This window comes from Microtus oregoni, unplaced genomic scaffold (assembly GCF_018167655.1).
Source record: "Microtus oregoni isolate MIOR12 unplaced genomic scaffold, Mior012 000012F_ref0000307, whole genome shotgun sequence".
Taxonomy (NCBI): Eukaryota; Metazoa; Chordata; class Mammalia; order Rodentia; family Cricetidae; genus Microtus; species Microtus oregoni.
The window spans coordinates 45,013,042-45,028,818 of record NW_024543071.1 but is presented as its reverse complement, the minus strand read 5'-3'; the positions used below and the strand labels follow the sequence as shown (position 1 = coordinate 45,028,818).

Below are 15,777 nucleotides of genomic sequence, written 5' to 3'. Positions count from 1 at the left end.
TGAGTTCATTTTCTTCTACTGGTAGAGAAGCAGGAATTAGCTTCCACTGGCTAAGCACCTATGGTGAACTAGGCTAGTATACCAAAATCTAACTCTTGTGGCCAACAGCATAAAACCTCTGTGCTGCAAATTCTGGCATCGGAGTTTGATGGTCCACCTCCTCTCCACTCCCTTTCTTGATGTCTCCAGGTTCTGAAAGCACTCAGGTATTCTTCCTCCCACTTCTGCTTGAGTTTGGTACTCACTTGTGTACTTGCCTGCCAAATAATATAGGCTAAGAAGTGCAATACTCAAGCAAATGTACATTTCAGTAGAAGTCACTTCTCTCTGTTGTTCACAGTAGATTGAGAACAATACTCAACCAAGGGTTAGCTTCTCCCAGGACAGCAGTAGGAATTTGCTAAGTCCAGGCCATAAGATAAATCAGATTCATTAGTTCTAACGCCCATGTGCTTTAGAGCTGCCCTGAGAAATTAACATAAATTCCCTGAATATAATTAAACTTTATTGAGCAAAGGTCCAGAAATGTCTATAGTCTTTGAGTATTCAAAAAAATGCCTCAATGAAATTGCTTGACACAAAGAAACTAAATTTTATCCACCAGAGTATGATAATAAATTAATGGCCATTGAATTAACATTTAATCTTATGCTTCATATTATTGAAGCTAGATGGAATGACATAATTAAAAACTATATATGGCATTTTGCTGTCGACAATTTGTAGGGTCAGCTTCCTACTTTTACAAGGAATTTAACTCAAGTCATCAGTCTTTGCAGCGGATGCGATTACCCATTGATTCATCTATGTAGTTTACTATCTCATCCTATCTAATGGCACCACCCAGTTCACAGTCTCTGCTGCGACATTCCACCTTGTCCTAGCTGATAATGAATTACTCAGCAAATACTTACCTTCAAAATATCCTCACACAAATTGGACTCAGAATAAATGCCTTAGTGAAAATTACAAGTTTTTCTTTCTTACTTGGATACACAAAAACTTCATATTTAATAAGATACAAGCCCAACATGAAAGTTCAGTAATAGTTTCTGTGTTGTAATTGGAGTAATGGAAAATATAAAAAAGAAGGGACGTGAAAACAAGCACAATTCCTTTCTTCTATTCATGGATTTCAAGTGTGATTTCCCTTTCTACCATGATTGAATATCTCATGAATACATCTGAGGAAAAACTTGTCCTGGCTCTTAAGTGTTTGTTGTGAAAAATGACTCTTTAAGAAACAAACTTTATTAGGTTGATTTGCATTTACCCTAAGCTAAGTTTCCTATACTCCTCATAATTTTAACCTTTTCTGTCAAAATATTGAAGACTTAAATCATACCTATGGTTCTACTCCCCATAAAACTCCTAATTAGACATACAATAAACTACTTTTTAATAATCCCTCATAGTCAAATCACCAAATGAAAGATTCTAGCTTTATCCATATTTCTTTATTTCTAGTTAGAGATATATATATAGACGTACAGATAATAGATAGATAGATAGATAGATAAACAGATAAATGAGATATAGATATGATAGGTAGAAAGATAATAGGCTGATATATAAATAGATAAGTAGATGTGTATTCCTTTCTATTACTTCTTTATTTTAAATATAAATTATGAACATATGTGACATGCATGTCATAATAACAGTTAATAAACATATTTGTTTCTTCCTATTGAGTGCACAATGAATGAATGATTTTATTTGAATGACAATAACATATGTTACTATTAGAAGAAAAGAAAGCAATTTTGTAGCATTTTTCAATGGGCAACCTCCCTTCTCTTTGTGTACTTTAGGGTTTGATTCTGGTTTTCCAGTGTATTAGGAATTATTCTATTCTCCTTTTCAATATCATGAATCCAAATTCTAATATTAACCTTTAATATTAATAGCTCAGGTACTCCATGAATTGCTCAGGCTTATATAAGATATCTGTGTCATATCTGCTTTCCATGTAGTGCAAAGAAACATTGCAGAAGAGGAACCAGGTAGATTGTAAGAACCACAGGTTGAGTAGAATTCCTGCAAAATTGTTCTTTGAACATAACGTAGTGTTGCCTTCAGGAACTCAAATTGATCAGGACTGACTACACAAGACTGGACCATCCACAATTCCACAATGGATCCAGGAGGGCTCATTAAAATTCACCTCTAGTTAAAATGTTTCGACTGGTGAAGTACAATCAGCTTGTTTGCTTCAGGAAACCCTTGTCTTAATTATGACAACACCTAATAAATAGTTTGAAAACATTTTCATCTCTGGTAACACTAGTTTCTGCAAACAGACTAAAAGATGAGTAAATGTCTTTTGAATAAATATTTTCCTAACATATATTCAATAAGTTTGCATGCATTTGACCTACAAATGGTATATTCCATGACCTGTGACATTTTAAGAGAATTTTGGTTTTTGCTAAATGGGTTATTTTGGGTGAATATATTCTCAGTATACTTCAGAAACTTGTCTTAATAAAGGAAAATGTAAGTTATACTAATTAAGACATATATTCAATAAGTTTGCATGCATTTGACCTACGAATGGTATATATTTTGTTTTCTCCATTGATAGTGAATGAAAGCTTGGCTGGGTATAGTAGTCTGGGCTTGCATCCATGGTCTCTTAGTTTCTACAGTACATCTATCCAGGAACTTCCGGCTTTCATGGTTTCTATAGAGAAGTCAGGTGTAAGTCAATGAAGAAAACAAAATATTACAGGATAAAAACAAATTTAAACAATATGTAGCCACAAATCCAGCCTTACAGAAAGTAATAGAAGGAAAATCACAATGAAGGAATCCAACAATGCCCACAATAACTCAGACATCTAGCGACCCTTCACCAGCACAACTCAAAGAAGGGAAACACATAAATTCTTCTACAAAAAAATAACTGGAGTCAACAACCACTGTTCATTAATATCACCTAATATCAATGGACTCAATTCACCTATAAAAAGGCACAGACTAAGAGATTGGATACAAAAACAGGATCCAACATTCTGCTGTTTAAAAGAAACACACCTCAACCACAAAGACAGATATCTACTCAGAGTAAAGGGTTGGGAAAAGGTTTTTCAAGCAAATGGACCTAAGAAACAAGCGGGTGTGGCCATACTAATTTCTAACAAAATTGACTTCAAACTAAAATCAATCCCTTACAACTTTTTATATTCTTTCTTTGTTATATGTGTTTAGTGTTATGTTATATGGTGAGGGCATTTCGTTTTCAGGTTTAATCTTTTTAGTGTTCTCTAAGTTCTTGTACCTTTATAGTCACCTCCTTATTTAGGTTAGGAAAATTTTTTTCTGTGCTTTTCTTAAAGTCATTTTGTGGGCTTTTAAGCTGGGATTCTTCTTCTTTGCTATTATTCTTAGGTTTAGTCTTTTCATGGTGTCCCAGAGTCCCTGGATGTTTTATGTTGGGAATTTTATAGAACTTTAACATTTTCTTTGACCAAAGTATTTATTCTTTCTAATATATTTTCAGAGTCTGAGAGTCACTCTTATATTTCTTAATTGTGTTGGTAATGCTTGCATCTGTAGTTCCTCATCATTTATCTAGATTTTCCATTTTGAGAATCCCCCAATTTGTGTTTTGCTTATTGTTTCTAGTTCTGCTTCTAAGTCTTGAAGAGTTTAATTCATTTCCTTCATTTTTGTTTGTCTTTTCTTCCATTTCTTGAAGGGATTTATTAATTTCCTCTTAAAGGACCTCTATCATCCTCATAAAGTTGATTTTAAGGCTTTTTTATTGTGGTTCAACTGAGTATAAATATGTAGAGATTTCTAAAATACAATAGATGTGTTCTAGTGTTGACATATTTCCTTAGCCATTATTTATTGTATACTTATGCTGAATCCAGGCATCTGTGTTTGTGTTAATTATAGGTATAAATATCAATTTCTGAATTTGTGTTTGCAAGGTGGGTGTTTTGTTCTTTGATTTCTGTTTCTTCTCTGCTCTAGTCTGTGTGGTCTGTGGTTGAGCAAGGGAGTCTCCACCAAAGTTGGGAACTGGAATTCTAGTAGCTAGCATGGCCTCTGGCCAATTAGATGGTCTTTATCTGAATTTGAAGTTGGGACAAAGAAACAAGGATGGGTGGGGTTGTGTATAGGGTGGGAATCACTGACAGAATTTATGGGGTCTGTGGGTAGGTGTCCTTTAGTGGCTTTAGTTGTCACTGAAGGCTCTCTATGGATGTCAGGCATATAGCCAGCCACCTGGGAGCATGTTGATGCCCAAGGGCCATGCTACTACTAAGGCTGTGCTGATCTGAGGGGCCTTTGCAGGACTAGTGACATCTAGGCCTTAGTTGCTGCTGAGGAATATGTCTGGATCCATGGTCCTGCCGAACCTGGGGTCTGTGGTGAAGTTCATGACTGATGTTAGCATGGAAATTATTGCAACTATGTCAGTTCTTTTCACTGGGCCAGGAATGATTGCTCTACCTCTTGCCAAATATTGCAGCACGTGAGTTAGCCCTATACCTCAGTGGAAAGCTCACTCATGCACTAATGAAAGATGGCTTCACCTGGGAAACACACTAGAGCTGACCCTGTGCTTGGGGACACAGAGGAGCCATCCCAGAACTGAAGAGTTGACTCTGCTCCTACTTGTCTACAATGTGGTGACAGGGTGAGAGAAACATGTCCTTCCCCTTACCTATTACCACCTGCAACAGGTGAGAGAGCTGGCCCTGGGATCAAAAGAGTAGAAGAATTAGCCCTGACCCTCACCAGCTACAGTGCATGAGAAAGCAACCTTTGCTTTTCATGGGCAGCACACTAGAGGATACAGGTGATCCAGCCCTGAAGGTGGGAGAGCAGGAAAGCTGATGCTGTCCTCATCTGCCCCAGAAAGTAATCAGGAGAGAGGACCCTGATCCTTGCCTGGGCCAAACGGTAGAGCTGGCCCTAATGATATGACTGAGGGGGACCCAAATCTGAGGGCTTAAAAACAGGGGAACTAGTCTCACTTCTTGCTGAAGGCCACATTGGGTGAGCTACCCAAGGCAGTGCTACAGAGCTCATTTGCGTAATGATGATGAAGACCAAGCCAGCTACCACTCAGGCCCAGAACCAGGGCTGTGAATTGGCTCTCTGTATGTAGACTTTTCTGTTCTACCAGCTTCTCCCCAAATAGTCACACAGAAACTTAATATTAGTTATAAATGCTCATTCAATATCTTAGGCTTGTCTCCAGCCAGCTCTTAAAACTTAAATTAATCAATTTCTATTCATCTCTGTGTCACCTCAAGGTTTATTTATCTCATCTATGAACTTCCCATGGTGCTTCTTCTGAGTCTGGTTTGAGACTCCTCAACCTCTGCCCTTCTTCCCAGCATTCTCTCTACCCCCCCCCCCCCCGCGCCGCAATCGTGCCTAGCTCTTGGCTAATCATTTTTTTGTTAACAATGAGGATGACACATTTTCACAATGTACAAAAGGATTATTCCACAACAGCCCACCCCAACATCCATCAAATCTGTGGAACTGTGGAGGATGTGAATGGGATGACCCTACAAAACCAAAACAGCAGGATCTCCATGACACAGGACAACAGGATATCCAAGAGAAGCCCCAGTGAGCACCTGTTACTGGTGGTGTGGTAGAAATCAGAGGCCTGAAACCAGCCCAATGATCCATAGCAATGAACACTTAGATATGTGAACTATTTAATCTTTTTATCTGGTCTTGATTCCCAGAGAACTTAGACAACAATAAGGACACAAGGATTTACATGGATCTAATCTACATGGGAAGTAGAAAAAGACAAGATCTCCTGAGTAAATTGGGAGCATGTGGACCTGGGGGAGGGTTGAAGCAGGGAGGAGAGAAGCAGGGAGGGGAGCAGAGAAAAATGTAGAGCTAAATAAAAATCAATAAAAAATAAAACTAAAAGATATGTGAACTAAGGGTAAACTGTGTGACTCACTGACCCACACTTCAACTTCCAAGAGATGATTTTTCTTTTTTGTTTATCCTTTTTTTTTTTGCTTTTATTTTGTTTTGGTTTTTTTGTTTTGCACAGTCTTTGGTTTTGTTTTAAATCTGATTTTGTTTGAGGGGAACATAGCAAGGGCAGATAACAGATATGGGGCTACAGGGAGACAAGTGAGATCAGAATGTATACTGTGAAATCCACAAACAATCAATGAAAGTAAAAAAAAAAAGAGAGAGTTTAGAATCTGAATCGCTTGGTTTTCAGACTCTCTTCGAATGCTGACGTTCTTTTTTTTTCTCTCTTACTATTGTATCTTTTTATTTATTTATTTATCTATTTATTTATTTATTTATTTTATTGAGAAAAGGAGAAAAAAAAACAAATTTCCTCCTCTTCCCAGCCTCCCATTTCCCTCCCCCTCCTCCCACCCTTCTCCCCCTCCTCCCACCCTTCTCCCCCTCCCCCCACTCCTCTCCCCCTCCCTCTCCAGTCCAAAGAGCAGTCAGTGTTCCCTGCCCTGTGGTAAGTTCTAGGTCCTCCCCCCTCCGTCCATTTCTAGGAAGGTGAACATCCAAACTGGCTAGGCTCCCACAAAGCCAGCACATTATGTAGGTTCAAAACCCCGTGCCATTGTCCTTGGCATCTCATCAGCCCTCATTGTTCTCCATGCTCAGAGAGTCCAGTTTTATCCCATGCTTTTTCAGTCACAGTCCAGCTGGCCTTGGTGAGCTCCCAATAGATCAGATCCACTGTCTCAGTGGGTGGGTGCACCCCTCGTGGTCCCGACTTCTTTGCTCACGTTTTCCCTCCTTCTGCTCCTCATTGGGACCTTGGGAGCTCAGTCCAGTGCTCCAGTGTGGGTCTCTGTCTCTGTCTCCATCCATCACCAGATGAAGGTTCTATGATGATATGCAAGATATTCGTCAGTATTGCTATAGGATAGGGTCATTTCAGGTTCCCTATCCTCAGCTGCCCAAGGAACTAACTGGGGACCTCGGCTTGGGCATCTGGGAGCCACTCTATAGCCAGAACCTGGAAACAACCTAGATGACCTTCAATGGAAGAATGGATGAAGAAAGTGTGGAATATCTACACATTAGAGTACTATGCTGCGGTAAAAAACAATGACTTCTCAAATTTTGCATGCAAATGGATGGAAATAGAAAACACTATCCTGAGTGAGGTAACCCAGACCCAAAAAGATGAATATGGGATGTACTCACTCATAATTGGTTTCTAGCCATAAACAAGGGTCACGGAGTCTACAATTGGTGATCCCAAGGAAGCTAAGTAAGAAGGTGAACCAAAGGAAAAGCATATAGTTGTCCTCTTGGCTATGGGAAGTAGACAAAATTGCCGGGGAGAAAATTGGTATCTTGGGGGTGGGGTGGGATGGGGGTAAGGGGAGATGGGGAGAGAAAAGGAGAAGGGGAGAATGGGGGGAACTTGGGGAAAAAGGAGGATTGGGATAAAGGAAGGTTGGATAGGGGAGCACGGAAGCACAATTCTTAGTTAAGGGAGCCACCTTAGGGTTGGCAAGAGACTTGAACCTAGAATGCTGACGTTCGTTCAGCAATCCACGGACCATGACCTCCTTCCACTGCAGGTGCCATCTTGTTGGAGTCATAACCAGTGGTAAAGGAATGCAACTCAATTTTCAGGGTGTTAACTAAGCATTCCTATTTACTAGGCAGCATAAAGGAACTAAAAAGAAAATCTCAAAATGATCCTATATTACTGGAAATCAAAACATAGCATTTTTTTTCTAAAAAAAACAGTTCATTTTTTTCTAAATAGTAATGACCAACTCAGTTACAACAGGGAATCCTCAGCATAGAAAGAGGATTTGAAGAAAAAGCGAAAAACAACTGTGTGTCTATTCCCTCATTTAACTATGCAAACCATTATGCCAAAATTACTGTTTGTCTTGAGGAAAATACTTCAGGGGATGTTGTCCCTGAGGACTTGGTAGGAGCTAAATGCCCCATGTGAATCCAGCACGATAGAAGCATTAACTGAGAAGCACAGAAGGACTGCTTTTAGCATCATTCTACTGTCACAAATGCGACAACAAAAAACCTTTGGGTTTTTTAAACCATCATTCACAGGTGAGCATCTTAGAATTTACCTTTGGTCTTAACCATCTATACAGCTACCACAGAAATTTAGAATGGATTGAGCAAGATTGCTGATAGCTGGGAGAAGGAGAATAGGAAAGTGAGGTTAAAGTTAGATGTTCAAAATCTTTTTTCTTTTTTTATTAGATTTTTAAAAAATACCAATCCAAGTTCCCACTCCCTCCCCTCCTCGCATTCCTTCCACATACCCTCCCATCTCTCCTCCATCTAATCTTCAGAAAAGGTAAGGCACATTGCTTTGTGGAAGGTCCAAGGCCCTCCTTACAATATCTAGGCTGAGCAAGGTATACATCAAAAGAGAATAGAACCCCAAAAAGCCAGTACATGCATTAGGGATTGATCCTGGTGGCACTGCCAGTGGCCTCTCAGTCTGTCCCAGCAATTCAACCACATTCAAAGGAACAAATCCTATGCTTGTTCCTTCCTAGCCTGTCTGGAATTGGTGAGCTCCTATTAGCTCAGGTAAACTGTTTCAGTGGGTGAACCAATTGTGGTCTTGACGTCTTTGCTCATATTCTCATTCCTTTCACTCTTCAACTGAACTTTGAGAGCTCAGTCCAGTGCTCTGAAGTGGGTCTCTGCCTCTGTTTCCATCAGTTGCTGGGTGAAAGTTCTATGGTGATACTTAATATCTTCATCAGTCAGACTACAGAGCAAGTCAAAATCGGGCCCTCTCTCCTCTATCACTGAGGGTCTTAGCCAGGGACATCCTTGTGGATTCCTGGGAATTTCTCTAGAGCCAGGTTTCTGCCAACCCTGCAGAATCTTCTTATAAGTCCCCATTCTAGGCAAATCCAAACCAGCCTAGGACCTAGAACCATAGGAACTTCTCAGTTTTTTCTCTATGTCAGGTGCAGATCACTTTCAGTTTTTTACCCCAATTTGAGTTTCCTCATGGAGTCTCCATTTTGCATTTTCCCGTCTAATTTGCAAGCTGGGTTTCTCTGAAGTAAGAAGTTCTCAGACCTACTCCTCTCCCTACTACCCTTCCATATTTCAGAATCCCAGTGGCAATGTTTGACTGTCTTTCCTCCATGGAAAGAACCATTTGACAGACAGTGACTTGAAGAGATATGAACAAATGGAGATGGAGAGAGACAGAGGGAGAAAGGAGAGGGGTGATGCTAAAGTTCTATCAGGAGAGAAGAAAGATAGAGACCAATGTCTTCGAGAAAAATCAACTTGTTTAATCTCACCTGTCTTTAGGTGACAACTTATAAATTGAAAAAAAAAATTGACCACTTGTGTTCTAATAATTTTTGGTACTAAGGACTTATTTCAAGATTTTAAAAGTCCCATTTTGACATTTCACTTCAGTTCAAAGCATGTCTTCTCTCTTGACCTCACGTAGTAAGGGAATGTGATTAGGAGTGAGTAGTCAGGGGCTGTGCTGGGGATCATTAAAGGATGTGTGTTGAGTAGTAAATCGCTATGCCACATATAGTCAGGAGCTGTGCTGTGCAGTCACGGAGTGGGTAAAGGACAACCCGGGCTTGGGCAGTAAGTGTTTTAAATGAGTAGTCAGAGTCTATAACTTCTGTAGTCAGTGGGTATACTGTAGTCAATAGAGACTGTGCCCTGGGTAGTCAGGGGCTGTGCAGTGGGCAGGAGCCTTTACCCTGCTCTCTTTCTTTAACCTCATCTCCCCCAGAACACGTGTATTTTCAGCATTGTAATTGCTCCTTTAACCTCTCACCCTTCGTTTCTGTTTTATAGAGGCAGAAAGGTGTAAGGAAGCAGAAAAGGGAACACTATCCAAGGAAGTTTCCAGAAAGTGGGTTATTTTTTTTTATGATAGCCCTGATATCATTTAGGGCTTCTATAGAAGCCCTACTTTGGAGACTGTTGAGTAGTAGAATTACTTTACAAGCACAATTTCATTTTTTTCCTTATTCCTTTAATAAGAGAACTGCTCATGTATGTTACCACCTTAGCCTCCTCCATCCCACTAATATGCCTCTTGATTTGAGTCTAATAAGGTGACCCAAGTATAATCACCTCCTGAGAATTTTCTTACCATATACAAAGATCATAATATTTCTGCTGTGTCATGAGTGAGAATACAAGCTTTCTCTTCTACCATTCACCTTTTCCCCAAGCCTTCAATAGTGGGCCAATGAGCTTCCCATGTTCAGAAGTGGAAGACATATCCCTGTCTTCAGGTTTCTATCCCTGAACCTCAGTTGGTTTTGTCCCTCAGGATATTGCACTACAGTGATTCTTCAAGTCTCCAATTTCTCAGGTTTAAAGGGTGAAAATAGAGAAAATCTTGGGATCATTTTCTTCATTTTAGGTTTGTGTCATTATTAGCAGAGTATACATCTGTGTACAGATGTATGTGGTTGTATGTATGTGAAAAGACCCAAGGTCAATGCTGGGTGTCATTCCTCAGGTGTCATTCCTCCTAATTTTTGGACACAGATTTTCTCACTGGGCCATGACGCTTCTAGTCTGTCCAATCAGAAAGCCACAGGGATTCTCCTGTACACACACACACACACACACACACACACACACACACACGAACATGTGAACACAAAGAGAAGAAGATGGAGGGAGGTAGAAGAGAGGAGAAAGGAAGAGAGGAGGAAAGAGAAAGTTTACTTTAAGGCCTGCACAATCACCATGATTTTTTATTTCTATGAGTGCTCTAAATGAAACTCGCGTCCTCATTTTTTTTACACATCAAGCAATTTACCAGCTAATCTACCTTCATGTCCTCTCTTTGTGTACTGTAAATAATTAATGTTAGTATCTATATAATATGGGGCAATCTAGTATCTTTATACTATGGAGCAACTATAAGCTGCCTCAGTTTAGGTATTTAAAAATTTAGAGCCAACTATTAAAATTATGGTCAGAACATGACCATTGACAAACACTATCCTTCCGGTATTGCTGAGGAATTTTCTTAGCCTCCGCATTTCTCATATAATTCTGTAGTAAGGAGCCTTTCTACTTTGACACAGAAGAAAGCTCATTCTCCTTCAGCATCAAGGAAGTACCACCCACAAATTAGCTACAGGTAAACGATGCCACTTGACTTTTCTTTGCTTGCTTGATTTTGTGGTTTGTAAAAAGTTTATGCTCTTACGGGGAGAAGGGTGGGAGGAGGGGGAGGGAAATGGGAGGCTGGGAGGAGGCGGAAACTTGTTTTGTTTTTTTTCCTTTTCTCAATAAAAAAAAAGTTTATGCTCTTTTCTTCAGATTAACAGAAATATGAATCAAGGAAACCAAACCACCATCTCTGAATTTATCCTCCTTGGTTTCTCCAACCAGGCTGAGAAGCAGAAACTCATCTTTTTGCTTTTCCTCAGTATGTACCTTGTCACTGTGGTTGGAAATGGGCTCATCATTCTGGCCATTGGCTTGGATGTACATCTACATACACCCATGTATCTCTTCCTTGCCAACCTATCCTTTGCTGACATTTCTTCCTCTTCTACTTCAGTCCCGAAAATGCTGATAAATATTCACACCAGGAGTCAGTCCATTTCATATGAAGGCTGCATTACACAGATGTACTTTTCTATTGTATTTGTTGTCATTGATAATTTTCTCTTGGGGGTCATGGCTTATGACCGCTTTGTGGCCATCTGCCACCCTCTGAATTACACAGTCATCATGCACTCTAGGTTCTGTTTTTTGCTCACTGTTTGCCCATGGGTTCTTAGCAATGTTGTTGCCCTGACACATACTCTTCTGGCCAATCGATTGGTTTTCTGTAACCACAACACCATCCAACACTTCTTCTGTGACTTGGCTCCTCTGCTCAAACTATCCTGCTCAGATGCAATGATCAATGAACTTATGAAATTTATTGTGGGTTTATCAGTCATCACCTTTCCCTTTGCTCTTATCCTCTTCTCCTATGTCCGCATTATCAGGGATATACTGAGAATTTCATCCACAGAGGGAAAGTGGAAGGCCTTTTCTACCTGTGGTTCTCACTTGACAGTCGTAATACTCTTCTATGGAACTATTGTAGGGGTTTACTTTTTCCCTTCATCTGCACACCCTGAGGACACAGATAAGATTGGTGCAGTACTCTTCACTGTGGTAACACCCATGATGAACCCTTTCATCTATAGCTTGAGAAATAAAGACATGAAAGGTGCCTTGAAAAAACTCATAAATAAAAGACATTTCTTCCCTTTGATGTCATGAGCACTTGAACTCTTTTGACTTACATAACTAAATGAATGATAGAATCAAAAGGTTGTATAATAGTTATGTTGACCCAACTTTTAGTGACTCTTTGTTTATCTGCCCAATTGCCTCCTACTCCAACCTCTGAAGGGTAGGTGCATTTTGAAGAATTTTGGTACTAGAAATGAGACCTGTCATCTACATGGTAAGTCACAACAAAAACAGAAACTGCTTTACAGAATGAAAATAGATCCATATCTATCACCATGCACAAAACTCAAGTCTAAATGGATTAAAGACCTCAATATCAGTCCGAACACACTGAACCTGATAGAAGAGAAAGTGGGAAGTACTCTACAGCACATGGGCACAGGAGACCACTTCCTACGTATAACCCCAGCAGCACAGACACTAAGGGCATCATTGAATAAATGGGACCTCCTGAGGCTGAGAAGCTTCTGTAAAGCAAAGGACACTGTCACTAAGACAAAAAGACAACCCACTTACTGGGAAAAGATTTTCACCAACCCCGCAACTGACAAAGGTCTGATCTCCAAAATATATAAAGAAATCAAGAAACTAGACCGTAAAAGGCTAATCAACCCAATTATAAAATGGGTCATTGAGCTGAACAGAGAATTCTCAACAGAAGAACTTCAAATGGCCAAAAGACACTTAACGTCATGCTCAACTTCCTTAGCGATCAGGGAAATGCAAATCAAGACAACTTTAAGATACCATCTTACACCTGTCAGAATGGCTAAAATAAAAAACACCAATGATAGCCTTTGCTGGAGAGGTTGTGGAGAAAGGGGTACACTCACCCACTGCTGGTGGGAATGCAAACTTGTGCAACCACTCTGGAAAGCAGTGTTTCGGTTTCTCAAGAAATTCAGGATCAACCTACCCCTGAATAAATAAATTTTAAAAATATAAATTAAAAATAAAGAGAAAGAACCAACAAACTCAAGTGAGAAGACCTTCAGTCCAGGATTTCCTTGAGTATTTCTTGGTCCTTGATAGTCATATATGTACTTAAGACAATTTGTTTTCTAGTGTAGCTGCACCTCCTCAAACAGAGGTTTCCAATCAGTTAGGTTTCTCATGAATAGAAATTAATTGCAGTAGAATTTTGACCAAAGTTTAAACAGTTATCTGGCTGAAAAAGATTTCAAAAAAGATTTTATCATTATCTTCCATACCTCACCTGGATCAACAATTCAACTGCTCCAGGAGCCATGTACTTTTATTTTATAATATGCTTGGTTGTCTAGGAAATATGATTTAAATTGGTTTGTATATCTTTGGGCCTGACATCCTAATCTATATTGCCTGGCTTATAAATTTTGTGTAAGATTAGAAACTATACTCCATTTGTAGTGAGTCATGAGATAAGAAAAGGTTAACTTGACCAGTAATAGAGTTGTATGCAAGTTGTGGTTTGCCTAAAAATGTGTAATTGAAAGAAATAGTTTTACAAATTTTCATGATGACCTTGATGAGTTCTCACAGAGAAAAGGTCTTGGATTTATATCTAAATGTCTGTATTTCCCAGAATAATTCTTCAACTCAATATTTTCAACAAACATTGTCCAAGAACTTTTTATTTACCAGTCTTGAGAGGTATTCCAGAAATTAAAAGACTGAATATCCCATAGTATAATTTTATTACCAAATGAAACAAAAAAGTAAATCTAATTTTGCATCATTTTTAATATCAATAAGGAAAGGTAACATTTGGTCCACTACTAAAGTCATTAATCAAAGAAGTGTGCATAAAGAGTCTATGAAATTTGCACTTTATCCTATTTTTAATCAATTGTACTAGCCGTGCTGAGAAAAACCTATCTATGCTTTGTAAACACATCACAAATAACCTCTGTCATCTAACTATCTAACTACAGATAGCATAAATGTAAGATCCTTCTTAAATGGATTGCTACACACCTATGGGCATATGAACAGCACAAACTGGATTCAGTAAGTTATTAGTAATAAATAAATAAATAAATAAATAAAGACATGAAGCTGGGGGCGTGATACAAGTTGGTAGGATATGGTAATAGATGGGTATGGTTAAAATACATTGTATAAGTGTACAAAACTTCTGAGGAATAAAAATTTTTTAAAGAATTTAAACTTTTCTGCTATTATTCCTATTGTCTGCTAAGAATTTCTTCAATTCAGTTACCACATCTAAATCAAGCAAAAATTACTTCAGAATATGTTTTAGAGAAGTAAACATATCACACTTCTTTCCACATATCCTCTTCTACTTGCTTGTGTTTATTTTATTCTTTGAAGAATTTATACATGCATAAAATTTATCATGATACTAACCTCAAATAGCTCCTGCTGCAAACTCTCACACTTGCCAATATAATCCTATCCAAACTTTATTTACTTTTTAATAGATTATTTAATACAATTAGTATGCCTGTTTAAACATGAGTGTTGTTTGGAAATCTAATGTAACATGTGTAACATACCAGTGGGTACTTTCCAAAGAAAAACGACTCTATATCTACCAGCAGCCTTTAATTAAAAATATATTTTTATGTGTGAATGGGACGTCAGGAGTTCTTCCCCTTTCCATGATGGAAATTTTAAACAACTTGACCTTCTGCAGATATTATAGAGGAATCTAAAACTGCTCTGAATTCAAATGAGTGAAAGAGCTAGGTCATGTCTAGAAGACACAGCAAGTCAGTCACATTCATGTTTTAGAGAATACAGTGATGATAGAACAAAAAAATCACTGATACATGCATAATTCAATATTTTAAAATTCTGTTAACTAGTGAAAAATAGAAATGATCATTATTTTGGGAAAATATCTTGAATGCCTTAGTTTTATTTAAAATTTTAGAGAAAAAACTGACTGGTGATTAAACAAGATCTAAAGTCCAGATGCGGTGAGTCACTGTCTGGTAGCAGATTTCAAATTAACTATTTAGGAAGAGGTTTTGACCTAGGAAGCATTTGGGAAGGAATTTGGAAGATATTAGCTTATCAGAGGCAATCAGGCTTACTCAAAGAGGCCAAACATTCCCCTAGATCTTGTACATAGACACACAATGAAAATCAAGTATATTTCATATTTTCACATTTATGTCACATTTATAAGCTATCTTAAGGTACCCCAATCAAATTCTATAAAGCACTGAGAGATTGCAGGATATTTGATCACACTGTGAAACCTAAGATTATGTTATTTACTGGAAACACTGTCTTCTAGCTGCAGTGTGAATCAGCCTTAGTACACACCTTTAATCAAAGAGCTTTCTGCTTGGATAGTGTAAACAAGATTAAATAAAGTCAATCATAGATCAAGAGGTGGAGCAAGCAATTGGTTGACAGGAAATGAACATAAAATGATTAAAAAAATACATAGAGGATAACAAGAAATCAAGAGTACAGAGATAGAGAGGCACAGAAAGTAGAGGGAAGGGACATTTAAATTTGAAGAAACTTATTTGAAATCCCATAGGATAGGGAGGCCGGTTGGATGTTGGTGGAGGAGGAAGG

The 15,777-nt window shown here is 38.6% G+C and overlaps 1 protein-coding gene across 1 annotated transcript; it reads left to right on the top strand.

The window, feature by feature from the left end:
* Window positions 1-11,289: 11,289 nt before the first annotated feature.
* On the top strand, window positions 11,290-12,267 carry LOC121454637 (olfactory receptor 1S1-like). The gene has a single exon (XM_041662055.1). It carries the CDS (start codon window positions 11,320-11,322, stop codon window positions 12,265-12,267), a length of 948 nt encoding a protein of 315 aa, XP_041517989.1. The 5' UTR covers window positions 11,290-11,319.
* The last annotated feature ends 3,510 nt before the right edge of the window (window positions 12,268-15,777 follow it).